The 13,667-nt window shown below is 41.8% G+C and overlaps 1 protein-coding gene and 1 long non-coding RNA gene across 7 annotated transcripts in view; both read left to right on the top strand.

Moving 5' to 3' along the window:
- The window catches only part of LOC111846104 (methyl-CpG-binding domain protein 5-like), a 32,100-nt gene extending 28,320 nt beyond the window's left edge, over positions 1 to 3,780 (top strand). The window contains exon 10 of the mRNA XM_023815983.2: positions 39 to 3,780. Coding sequence (XP_023671751.2) covers positions 39 to 110 — 72 coding nt within the window. The 3' untranslated portion in view covers positions 111 to 3,780. The remainder of the gene's footprint in view (positions 1 to 38) is intronic.
- Positions 3,781 to 7,042: 3,262 nt separating this feature from the next.
- On the top strand, positions 7,043 to 13,417 carry LOC111846096 (uncharacterized). 6 transcript variants are annotated; one of them, XR_002838802.2, is made up of 5 exons: positions 7,043 to 7,504; positions 8,391 to 8,546; positions 8,882 to 9,048; positions 9,768 to 9,833; positions 10,509 to 13,417. It is a non-coding gene; the product is annotated as an uncharacterized lncRNA (long non-coding RNA). The 6 variants fall into 6 exon arrangements; XR_002838803.2 differs by having other exon boundaries at positions 10,504 to 13,417; XR_011983080.1 differs by having other exon boundaries at positions 9,748 to 9,833.
- Positions 13,418 to 13,667: the final 250 nt, after the last annotated feature.

Raw genomic sequence — 13,667 nt, 5'->3', positions numbered from 1 at the left:
GTACTTACACTCCCCGTGGGTTTCTGTCTCTCCCCCAGGTTCACCAAATCCCACCAAGGGACAGACAGGTCAAGCCCCCCAAGCCCAAGAGGAGGAAAATCTCCAGATAACATTGAATGTGTCGGCCCCGCTCCAGCACCAGTCAGCTGTGCAACTGTGTACCAGTCAAGTCTTAACCATTTAGGTGCCTCCCTCCCTCTCTCCCACCCCCACCCTGGAGCTACAGTCCAGCAGTGGTACAGTATTCAACCCAACCCCCCTCCCCCACAGGCACAGTCTGATAGTGAGAGGCCACTGGACAAACCTTACAGAAACTGTATAAACTATAGTTGCAATTTGTCAACAGCTTGCTGAAGAACTATTTTTTTTCTCTAATATACTAAAAAAAAAATTAATCATGAAATGAGAAAATAGACAGTCCAAATATTTCTGGTACATTTTCAGTATGTATATAACCAATGAAGAAATTTCATGGTAATATTCTGGAAAAAAGTAATGTAAATATTGTATAATATGGTCATGTACAAGCAAACCTAATGCACACTTTTAACTTTTATTGTACAAAACAAAGGTGAAGAAAGTGTACAGAATCTTTTGGTTTTTATTCAGTACACAGTCAGTATGACGAACGGGGTAAATAAAATGAGAGCGTACAGCTTTTATACATGACGACTGGCGTGTATCGAGCGGCGGACGGCCTGGTCATGTGACACCTGGATCGCCGTGTGTGTGAGGATCAGGTTTTATGGGCTGGAAGTGCTTCCGGGCCTCAAAGCGCAACCCCCAGCCCCCACGAGAGTGACAGACAGCAAGCGAGTGAGCCCCCTCCTCATCGGGGCCAGCCAGGAAACACGATCCCGTCACGTGACCCGGGGAGCAGAGCCGTGCATGAGGAAAGACCCTGACGCTCACACGTGTCGGCATACTGAATACCTGTTTGTACTGCAAAAGTAAATCACTTATTTTTCTTGAATATTTTTGATATTACAAATACCAAGTAGAATTTAAATGTTAGATGCATTCACTTTTAAAATAATAGCACATGCGGTTTAAATCTTTGTAGTCCCATCCTATTACTTGCTGAAAAACAGTACATGCATTTTTAATTTATTTTTTTGTTTTGCAAATATTACTTGTGTGGCTCAAATAGATCGAAGGAAATTGTGTCAAGTCATGGAAATTAGCCGTTGAACCCCTGATGGGAGTTTCCCTTTTAAGATGAGTTTCTGCCTGGATTCCGGTTTGTGGTTGACACGGCATTAATTAAAGCAGCCAATGAATACACTGGGATTCAACATGCAGCTCGGTCTCCGTTTACCGTTGGACAGGCTCATTGGTGTTAGCCGAGTGAGCAGATGCTGCGCGCGACCTACGCCTCGCGTACGTGTGGGGACCCCTCAGCCAAGGTGTTACTGTCACTCCTTCACATTGTTTTAAATAGGGGCCTTAATCATTTCTGTTGTTTTTAAGTTTACTTTTTACTGTTGCTGTTCTTGTTGTAAATTATTAATGTATTACATATTTATTTGTAGCTTTATAATTGTAATAGTTGGCAATAATACTAATATGAGTTGTAAACTCTGACAAGCCTTAGAGTATATATTTTTTTATTCTCTCATACAAGAGAAACAGCTTATTACTCGCTTAGCTGTTAAATGGTATACATGTGTATTTTTTAATATTTAATACGTGCGTGGTTTTATGGAGACATCCAGTACTTATTATTTTTAAGCACTGTATCTTTTCTCGTTAATGCCATCCTGCCCTGCTGTCGCTTCCCCTGGCTCTGACCCAAACGTGGCGTCAAGAGTCCCTCTGTCACCTGAAGATGGTGTTCATTCGGGCTCTGACCTCAGACAGCAGGTGGCGCCGGTGGGTGTGACACCAGGCCACATTGATTTGATATGGCTTTTACTCGTAGCCTTTGCGTGAGCTTTGTATGCCTGTTGCAATAATGAAAAAGAATTAGGATTTGGGAGTTTCCAATAGCGGAAACTTTTTAAAAGGATTTAAATGCTTCCATAGCATAACACTACAGTTGGGTAGATCGACGTCACTTCATATACATATGGATCAGGGCACTGCCAAACATGACATTGACAGGGAGAGACCCAAACAAACCTACAATGTGGCCGACGCAGCGGCAAGGCCATCAGAGCCCGTAAGCGCTCCGCGTGGGGGCCGTATCAGAAGCACGACTAGGTAATCAGAAGAATACCGCGTGCCAAACCGGGGCCCGGTTCTCAGCACAGGGGGGGACTGTGAGAAAAGGGGCGGGGCTGGAGTATCTCTCTGTGGGCCAATGGTAGGTGAGCAGGGCTGTGGGGGGCGGGACAGGGGTGACACAAGACAGTGCTGTGCAAACAGGGCCGTACATTTCTACCCTGTGATCGACTACACTGATCTCTGATTCCAAAAGCGACTCCCTCTGTTCGCAGTGTTAATGAAGGCGGTGCGAGAGAGACGGGCTCCAAAGAGACTAGGAGCGACTCCCACTTTTCATTTCACAGGTAGTTTCTTAAAAGGCATATACTGTGAACGTACAAACTATATGGTTTAACCCTCAGCTTATCCAGTGCAGACACTCATTTGGTTTGTTAAGTCTTCCCCCTAAAAGTGTCACAGGGAAGTGCAATAGGGTATTATCTGCAAACACTAGCAAAACTATTTTTTGCTATCTTTTTTACGGCATACTTGTAGATGATAATGTAATTACTGTCAATAATGTAATTACTGTCAATAATGTAATTACTGTCAATAATGTAATTTATTTAATACATTAATGGTAGTTATTGCATAATTTGCTGCTATACCAGCAAGTAATATAATAACTTTTTGTGCATAATGTTATAAAATTTTTGTTTCAGAAATGTTATTACATTGTTGGTAAGTTACACAATTAGCTTTTATTACATTAAGAATTTTGTTATGGAAACTATTAGAATATTGGCAGTTATTACATTATTGGATGCTGCAATCCTTATGCAGTTTTAATGTGATGGTTTTGGAAACCTCAGCTAGCTATGCTCCGGTCATTGCGGTGCTTTTACTGTAGCAATCCCAGAATGCACCAGGGGAGCTCACGACAAGCCCACATAACCGTAACTAGGAAGAAGGTGCTTCAGACCTGTTGGTGCATTCGACACAGAGAGCAGCAGCAATGGTCCCATGTCATTTTCTCAGCGTCCAGCATGACATCAATTCAGATTGCCACCGTCGTTTTGTTTGAAGTGTCCTCCACATTGCCATTGTGCTTTTCAGTCTCCCTGTGTTTACTCATGGTTGCCATTGCTTTGACCTTGACATGACCAGCCCCTCCCTTCTGTGACACCCCACCCCCTGGCCTCCAGCGTGTCCCTGTGTGTTCTCACCAATGTCTACTTTACAACACTAGTCTTTGTAAAGTACTTTTGTGCACTTGATTTCAGTGGTTAGAAATAGCATTGATGTGTAAGCTAGGGTCTTTCCTTAGATTTTAAGTGAGAGGCAGTTTCATGTAAATATTGTGAGTGTTACGAGTCACGCAGTGATGTAACATTTAAACAACATTGCACCAACTTTTTTTTTTGTTTGTTTTTGTTTACACATCCCAAATATACACATATCTGTCTGGATTTGACAGGATTCGTTTCAGTTTTGAAAGCAGTGTTTGAACATAGAGCTGATCAGACTTGGTTACTTTGTTTGAAGTCTTTCTGTGGTGTGTAACATTTCCAAAGGGATTTGAAAAACAAACTATATATTGCATTCAGTTGCAATAAAATGATACTGTATTGAATATATTGTGTTGTAACGGCATGGTCCTGTTTGATTGCTTTCTGGGTCGAGCTGGTTGGTTCTCCCACAGCATCACCTGGCTCATTGTCTGATTGGGAGAAAGTGTGGCTCACCTGCTCTTGCCTGTTGTCTCTTAAAGATTCAGTACGTCACAGCAGAGGCTGGTTTTCTTCACACTCAGAGGAGTGAAGATGCTCATCAGAGACATTTTCATTAACACAGTGTGTATCTTCCCATCAGACTTTGTATTTAATATATTAGTTATGCTGGTTGGGGTGAAAATGAAATGCCCGTCTATTACATGGAATACGGACACAATATCCCTTGTTTAAAAAAAAATAAAAAAAACTACATGGGTGGGGGAGGGAATGACTTCAGTGATGCTGTGACTGTAATGTCAGTGCCCTGGCTTCTTTAGAAAACAGGGATTCGGCCATTTTGTCGCCGAGCGGTGATCTAAGCAGCGGATGGGACTGCATCTTCTTGGATGGGGGGTCGCCTTTGGAATGATCCCATAGTGCCAGACCTCACAGATCATTTCAACAGAGGGATGGACCCAAATACTGGGTTTATCCTCCAGCATTCTGAGCTGGTGACTTATAATTGTATGGATTATAGTTTAGTAAGAATCCTGTATGTCATATTTTTGCCATTAGAGTTGATTTAACCTTTTTTATTTAATGACCCACAGCCATATTGTAGTGTCACCACACTCATCAGCTCACAGCTGCTGTGTGGACGACAGTGTCCCTGTCAGTGTTACTCCCCAGTGACGCATGCCATTTACTCTGTTACAAAGAGTCAGCTTTATATTTGAACCTAAGTCCTTCCATTTCATACTAGGCACTACCCAAGGTAATACAGAAAAATGGCTTTTGTGTTTACTTTTTCAATCCTGGCTGTTCATCCCATCGCATAAAATAGTTCTCAGTGCATTTCAGATCCAGCAGTTGGAGATTAATCCGAAAGGGAGGTTTCTTTGTTTGGTTTCTGAAGAAGCTCCCATTCAGCCATCCTGGGTTTGACCCACCCTGTGAGTAAGGAAGCGGATGCAATCTGCTGTTACCAAACTACGCTTCCAACATGAGTCACGCCGATTTATCATCACCACATTTATATAACTTGGTTTTCTTCCAGCAAATTAATCTTGATAGAAGCAGCTTCCAGGAACTGATAGGCAAAGCTGCACGCAGATTTACCCCCCCCCCCCCCCCCCCCCCCAGCAGCTTGAGACCTCATCGGGGCAAAGTCGAAATAAAAAGCAGAAAATAAACGAAATGTTTGACTACAAAGACAGATGCACAGTGTAACTGATTAGGCATGCACGTAATTGGACAATGATTAGCTGATATTGTGCTCTCAATCACATCTGAATGTGTGGGTAACTGTAGCCAAGCCTTAATTAGACTATACAGCAGATGTCCAGCATTTCTTCATGATAATATTTTGAGTGCCTCTGAAAGGCTCTGAATTCCATATTTTACACCAAATCTCTCAGGTAAAGGTAAGAATATCAGCGAATGCTGCATCAAACATGCAATCTGACAAACCATGACCTTGTAAAGGTTAGGGGGACCAGCAGATCCTTGTTCTCTGAGCTGAGGTAGGCCGCCTCCTCTTATACACCATCTTCAGCAGCCTGACCCAAAGCAATGCGAGGACTGGGCCATTAACGGGACACACGGAACGTACCACCTCATCGCACTGCGGTCTGCATCCAAAGGTGGGGATTATCACACATCTTCAAAAGCATTTTACATTGTACCAGAGGGGTGGCAGCTCACACACTGACCATTTTTCTAAAGATTAGTATGGCAGAAAATATAGGTATTCCTTTCATTTTATTAGTCTGTCTCCATTAATAAGTAAATTAAACAAATGATACCTTAGTACTTAAACGTGACCACAGCAATAGATGATGTGGCATATTTGGTGACTGAAACCCTTTTATCTTCAAAAAGTCATATTCCACAGTTGTGGGTATTTTGCAATATCCCTCATTCGTAATGCCAGGTTAAAACCATAACTAATCACTGACCACCAAGCTTATAGAATTATATATTGCGGCTGCAAACAGACAGCGAGCCCTGGATGCTGTTGTCCAGCAAAGCAAATAACTTGTGTGTGGCGTACAGAACATTCACAGCGGGGACAATGTTTGTGTGATTTCATCTGAGAGCTTGTAAAAAAAAAAAGGACATTTCTCATCCACCTGTCAGAAGCCTTGACATGGACCATCGCACTGGCCAAAGAGCACAGCTAGGCTCTACTTTCTGGAGATCACTCAAGAAAGATAACAACAGCAAAAATCTGCCTGTGCCCTCCTAATGCTGCAGCACTGAAAGCATATTGACATGCTGCGTCTCAGTGTGGTACACCAGCTGCAGCACCGCAGATGGGAAAGCCCTGCAGAGGATCATCAGTGCAGCACAAGAGATCACCAGGACCTAACTGCCAATCCTAGAGGACACCTACAGCACCCAATGCCTCCAGAGAGTGACGACCATCGCCAGTGACCCGAAACACCCGTGTCACCACCTGTTCACCCTCCTGGGCTCTGGAAAATGCTACAGGACTATTTAGTCCCACACTTTCAGTCTGAGGAATAGCCTGTACCCCAAAGCCATCAATCATCCAAGCAAGGAACAATAAACTCCAATAACCCTGGGTTGGTCTCCTCCTGACAGACGTGTGAGGAGCTATACGGTTTAATGGCCACAGAGAACAAGGGCTTCTGTATGATTTTTGAATGATTGAAATGACTATAAGGAAGCACATTATTTATAATATGTTATGCTGTATAGCCTAGTAAATATGCAATGAATTTATTTGTATTATTCAGGGTTGCCATCTTTGGTCAGCAGGCTGGCGTGAGATTTCCAATTCATGACAAGTCTGCACATGCTTTTGCGTGTATGTAACAGTGTCATTACCCTGTAAATAGTATGTAGGGTTTGATGTAGCTAATTTTAGGTTTATAATGGAATAATATAGATTTGCCGAAAGACTTCTTGCGTGAGCCTGAGTTGGCAACCATATATATTTTGCTTGCTAATCCAATCAGATCTTATAATTAGCAAATTGTTACAATTTTTAAAGTGGTTGATGTGCCAAATTAGAGGAAGGAGCAACACAAGAATGATAATTTATCAAAATGAACTCAAATGTTATTTAATAGAATCATGTGATAATTTGCCATGATGACGTTATAATTACATTACTTCTGTTTTGGCTCATTCTTTTTTGCGCTCTGGTGGAAGCACTCACAGCCAAATGTTGCATGTACAATAATGCATGCCCCGTGCATGTGTGTACCATGTAACGTGTAATTCGTAAGCAGCTCCGTCGCGTGGGGCAGGCAGCCCCGCTCTGTGGGCATGTCAGCCATGTTTTCCAGTGACGCGGGTAATTCATTGGTTTGAAGAAAGGGCGTTTTAAATCCGGTTAAGCTCGACCGAGGATGGCTACTTTGACTGGGTTCCCGGTCAATGATTTCGACCCATGTTGATGATACCTAGTCTTGCGATTGTCAGTCGCGTTTCGGCGGGATTAAATGTTTGCTTCAAGTCTTACGACGAAAACGATGCAGCGTTCCGAGCCCGATCGCTAGACGCCGCCAAACCTCTCCCCGTGTACCGGAATAGAGAGCTCCCGGAAAGCAACCACTGCCTCTCCATCAGCCTGGCCTTTCCGCAGATGCTCACGGATGGAAAGAGAACAGGAATTGGTGAGGCCTATTTTTATTATGGTGTTTGTTGTCACTTTAGGCTTAGATCAGCGTGTTCGCATGTATTTACATAGATTTCTAAGGGCACCCAATCGTATACCGTACGTGATTGGCGTAGCGGATTTTACGCGAAAGTCGTATCTTACGTGGAACAGGTGTGATCTTTTGAGATGTGACGTTGCGCGGGCCATACTGTACTTCACTCTTTATTCTGATACCTGGTAGGTTACGGAACTTACGGCTAGTTTTTACTTGTTTTCTTATTTTCTGTTCATTAATCTTAATTCCGTTTTGATTTAGCTGGTTCTGTTTAAACGCTTATGTAAAACCTACATAAATGAACACGCCTTTTACTATTCACGTTGATTTGTCAGATTTGTCCCGTTGTTAACTACACGGCTTTCATACAAAGTAAAGGATGCTGTAGTGAGCACATGATTGTGTAGTTTGCGCAGTGTTTTTATATATTTTTTTAATTTTGCGACATACACAGCCTCTCATCCGTGCAGCCCGTCTGTCATGGTCGGGAGGTAGCGGATGGTCGGGAGGTAGTGGGGAGATGTCAGCCCTGGACTGAGGTTCAAAAATTACTTCGCTCCTGGAGTTAGATGCAGTCAGGGTAGGCACGCGTCCAGGATTATCCGGAACCATGGGATTTTCTGCATGGGGGGGGCAGACAAAACAAAAAAAAACTTGTTGAATGGTATTCAGTATAGGTGGTTGTATCCAGTAAAGTGGGAATGATACAGCCTTGATCTAAGGAAGGGTTTTAGGGCAGGATAATTGCAGCTGCTCTTCAGATTAGTCCACGACATGATGCAGCCTGAAGTAAACATCTAAACGCCTCTCTGTTCCACTCTGTGGGTCTGATTCTCGTACTTCTCAGGAAAACCATCCGCAGAGAGCTCTATTGGCCCAGCAGGTCTTCAGGCAGATGAAGGAAAGGTCATCCCGCTGCCTGAGGTTGAGGGAACCATCAGCTACCATGACTGCCTGTACAAGGGAGAGTTTCAGATCCCCAAGCAGCTTATCCATAACCATAGTGAGTGTCTGCTATCTCTTTACTGTTTTGATTTAACAGACTCTTACCCACAAGCAATATTCAGCCTGCAAATGTACGCCTTACCAATCTAGACACCTGGTTTATTTACCTTGTTCAAGAGTACAACTGCAGTGCCCTTTTTGAGCCTTCAGCTGGTAAATGTGTTCCAACAAGACAATGTCCCTAACATCTATGCGAACTGCTTTCCATCCAGATGGGTGTTTATGAAAATGAATTTAGATTTAATTTAACTGTTCATCATGTGGCTGTAATATAGGGTGTGATCTGTCACTTGGTACTAACGTTGCTTTTTTATACGGTGTGGCTTTCCACAGGGTGTCCTTTCAGCTTTCGGACTGGAGAGCGAGCAGCCGGACTACGACATGGACTCTGAGGATGGGGTGGTCCTCAACCCAGTGAAATGGAAGATGGCGATGAAGAAAAGGAGGAAGTAGGCCACACGAGAGCTGCTGCACCTGACCCTGGAGGTGGTGGAGAAGAGGTATGGCCACCAGGGAGCGAACATGGGCCGCAATGAATCATGGGATTGGTCTCGTTTGGCAATGTTGCAACCGATGTACCCTTGATATTTGGGGCGAAGCAAGACAAACATCAAAGGATTTTTACTGTCCTTTGCACATGTGTTCGTAGTACTGGAAATGTGGAAGATGACGTAAAATGGGTGGACGAGAACACAAGTACAGTCAAGAATGCATATTGAGATTCAGCCAGTGATTCCGCTGACTGAAAAAAATCCCTTTTCTTCCTTGTCATTTTAAGCATTCACTTTTGCTTGATTTCAGAACTCACTCTGGTTTTCTATTTACAGTACAGAGCAACACAATTGCCAAAACATCCCATATCTGAAATAGTTTATATTTTCATCAGCTGAAGTAGCTGAAATTCCAGGGACATGGTATTTTGATATGCTTTGGTTTACTATGAACTGATATATTAAGTTCAGCATTTATATATATATATATATATATATATATATATCTCATTTATTTACATTTACCAAATAGTATAACTGACATTTTATTAGGTTAATGCATATTTATATCAATAGCGTTATGTTTTATGGCTTATAACCATATATTTAGATGTTTTATTGATGCTTGTATAAGATTGATATATATCGTATTTAGCCCAATTGTAACATGTTTTTATTATGATTATTATCTAAAGAGTATTTTTTTAGATCCTACTCTTTCATCTCAGGGGGGAGCCTGCAGTGGTCTGGGAGTGAGCACAAGCACGAGATGTGGAGCCTCAGAGCAGTTTCAGGTGAGTGGCACGGCACTGATGCTGTCGCCGTCCTGCGCTCCTCCGTGGAGACGGACAGCTCTGCTCATCACAGAGGTGCCATGAGCCCGGGATTTATGGTGCAGGCCTGACAGGAGATTGGATCCTGAAGTAAAATGGATGTTTCTGGAAGGAAGCGGGTTTGTGGGGATTTATGCACTACCAGTCATGTTCATACCTACAAATTAATATCTTTCATTTGTATTTAAAATCTCTTTGCCTTCCCCACCACTTAATATTTTCAGTACTTAGAAATGATTGAAATAAGACCTTAATTTTCATTAATCAATTTCAGCATTATTTAATGCTGAATTCTTTTTTTACATAAATTAATTGGAGGAATTGGCTGCACCTGTAACAGAACAGCAATAAAAAAATGAACAAATCTTGTTTAGCACCATTGAAAAATTGAATTTAACGGCTTTTATTTAAATGGTTCATTTAATTCAGGCAGCCACTCAGTTGAAATGGTAAAATGCTAGTTAACCTGCAGCCTGTGAGGTCTGGGGTTTCTCAGCCATAGCGGATACCTACTGCTATAGAAGATTATTTAAAATGTCATTAGATACATTTTTCATATCATTTGATCACAAAATAGCAGTTTTTCGCACCTACTGACACAATGTAAGAATTGAACTTTATTTCAACTTAGAACAGAACTGAACTGAAGTTCTCACTTAACGCTGGAGAAACGTGGGCAGCTGAGCCTGCAGCGCCATCTGGTGTCGGGCTCCAGTACGTCTTCGATGTGGGGGAGCAACAGCGCCTGAGCGGTACGGCTAACTTCCCCTCTGACTTTCTGGGGGGGACAAGCAGCATTACAGAGGAGCAGTTCCAGACATCATTGGCAGGTGGCCCGGATGAGCCAGCAGAGTCGGCCTACCCAGAATTCCACGTGGGCAGAGCTGCGTGATGCCCAGGTACCTGGCATCCCACGAAGCTCCCACATGCAGCTGCAGTTCAGCCCATTTGTTCAGTACTGAGTGTGCTCTGCCCTCTCGGGGAGATGGAAATACTCGGCTACACTCATTTAAGCCAAGCATGGGAGCACAGAAGACAGGAGAGTATTGTAAAGTCCTCACCGTCCTCATTGGAGAACATATATAGCTCTTGATGTATGAGGAGACACCAGCATCATAAGACTCCTCACATCATGGTCAGTACCTGTTTGACCTCTTCCCTACTGGCTGGTATAAGAAATCGATTAAGATACAAACCACTAGATTTAAAAATTTTCTTTCCAATGGCTATATGTGAATTGAACTCTGTACCCACTCTCATCCATTACTCTAATCTGTGTCTGTGACAATGCAGTGTTTATAATATCCTAAAGTGCAATATTTACTGTATGGTTCAGACCTTGTGCTGCTATAGATTAATATCTTACTTACCACATGTCCCTATTAAGTTGCTATTTTATTTAATTTTAGGACTTTTTGTATTTATTGCAAGTTGCTGCTGTGATTGAGTTTGCTCTGATGAGGAATAGCACTTTTTTTACATATCATTGTATGATGTGCAAGGACAATAAAGGCTGTTCTATGTCACTGCTGGCCCCCAGTGTCACCCTTCGCCTGGCTGCCTGTTACCCGACTCCCTCACCATCTCCCTTAAAGCTGCCCAAAGTCGCAGTGACACACTGTCACTGGTATGGCAAGGTCAGCACTCTGTGCACCTGGTGATGCCCAGCAGGGGGAGCCATTAAGTCAGCTGGGATCTGGGAATATACCTTCTTTGTGTAGTCACTATCTTTTCTGCTACTTGAATTCTAGTGTTTGTCGTCATGGTTTTGCAGTTCAATGAAATGGCAATTAGAAAAAATGTGCAAATTTAGGGATTGAGTGTGAAAGTCACTTGTTTAATGTTCACATTTTGTGATTTGTGTCTACAAAAAAGTGGAGCATACAAAGTTCTTATACATTTTTAAAAGAGAAAAACTTGCCTGATTTTTCACAAGTAGAATAGATTGTTGCTAATGTAATCAGCTGATGCACTGTTTCCTGTATAAACACTAGTTGTTGGATCTATGACACCAGTTTATTCATGAATTGATATTTTATTGATCCCCGTGGGGAAATTGTCTTTACGCCTCCCTCATCTTGCTCTTTGTAGAGTAAGCTGTCCAAGATTACCTTCTGATTATAGGCACACAGGCTTAGCCCACTGAGCCACACACTATTCACATTTTTAAAGTCAAAACATCGTGTTAAATTATTTCAAAAAGAAAAGAATATATCTGCCTTTTTAAATATACTGAAGGTAGTGTATAGATCTGTAAATGTGAAGCGGGTGTATTTCAGTGTACATTTCAGCTACCTGTAGAGTGGTGATGTTGGCTTTTGTTGGGAATACGCAAAAAATCAGAGAGGGGCCGTCTTAAACATAAAGTAGATGTAGGCTGCCCATGGGGGAAAAAACATCTGTTGCCGTTTGCAGTATGAGTTGCTTGTTCTTGTCAATTTTTAAAATGCAGGGAAATAAAAATCAGGAAATTGCAACAATGTTGTTTGCTTCCTTTCCCCTCACTGGAAGTTTACTTAGGAAGGTTATTCGTGTAAAAAAAAAAAAAAGTATAATTTTTCAAGTTTTTCAGATGCACGCAGAGTTTTAAAACTGAGGGTTTTTTTTTTTTTTTACCCCATGTTCATGTGTTGTATCTGATGATAATTTTAGCAAAGGGTGATACGATATTTTGTTTTGGGAAAAACATTATGCAAGTGACAACCGGTAGATGGGGCTGTTATGCTTTGAAAACATTTAACTTGTTAGTTACTTAGTGTTACTATCGCATAGGGGTAAAGGACTGGGTTAAAATGTTTGTGCAGGGAAGGACTCGTTAAGTAAATCAAGTATTGTGTTGATGTAGTGAATATAATGAAGCACTAATTTAGTAGTGAAAAGCAAAACAGTCTCTTCTTTATGTTATGCATCCGTTGTGGCCTGTGCATTTATGTATTGGGCGACGTATTCCCCGATACCCTGACATCTGCGCCTTTGTATCCGGTCCGTCCCCGCTTGGCACAACAATATTATTATAATTAAACGTATTAATGGTTTATTATTAATATAAAAATCATTAATAAATCTTTATTTTAAAATGTATTTTATTATATAATAATTACTGTTACTGTCTATCATTGTCTATATGTATTTTTACTGCCTAAATATATGTATTCAGCTAGTGTAAACATGCAGGATGCTATCACAGCGAATGCCAGGCTGAGACTGAAGTGTTACCCTTTGTTTCCGCTGAGACGTACCGCGACTCATTTCCCCGCGTGTACAAGTTCTTAGGTCAGCGTTCACGGTTTGACTTCTGAGATTCAGATCGAGCTCTAGGTAATTTTTTTTTCCGAACTGGTTGGTTCGACTAAAGAAATTCGAATTCTAATGAGTTCAATAACTGAGGTACTACTAATTAAATTATACTGAACTGTTTAAAGTTTACTGAATTTTACTGTTGCATTTGCAGGAGGTGCAAAAATTTTTATGCTGTTCCATTGAGTTTACTTTTGAACAGATCCACTATGTCATTTTTTGTTAAAAAAATAAAAAATCACAATTTCTATGTGGATTTGGGTGTAGTAATGTATACAGTCTTGTTGACTTACGACCACGATCGGTATGGTCTGACCGGTCGTAAGTCGGCCTTTTGTTTTATATGCAAATATTGTCATATACAGGAGGTGCACATAAATGGTGCGCATTCGCAGTAAATACGCGCAACAATTTCTTGTAGCAGCGCAAATGCGTATTTATTTCGTGATGTTATGACAAGACATCACTGTGCATTTTAGCCTTTATATCGCGAAAGTA

Source organism: Paramormyrops kingsleyae, chromosome 16 (genome assembly GCF_048594095.1).
Source record: "Paramormyrops kingsleyae isolate MSU_618 chromosome 16, PKINGS_0.4, whole genome shotgun sequence".
Lineage (NCBI taxonomy): Eukaryota > Metazoa > Chordata > Actinopteri > Osteoglossiformes > Mormyridae > Paramormyrops > Paramormyrops kingsleyae.
The sequence above is the reverse complement of the archived record's forward strand: the minus strand, read 5'-3'. Positions and strand labels throughout refer to the sequence as shown.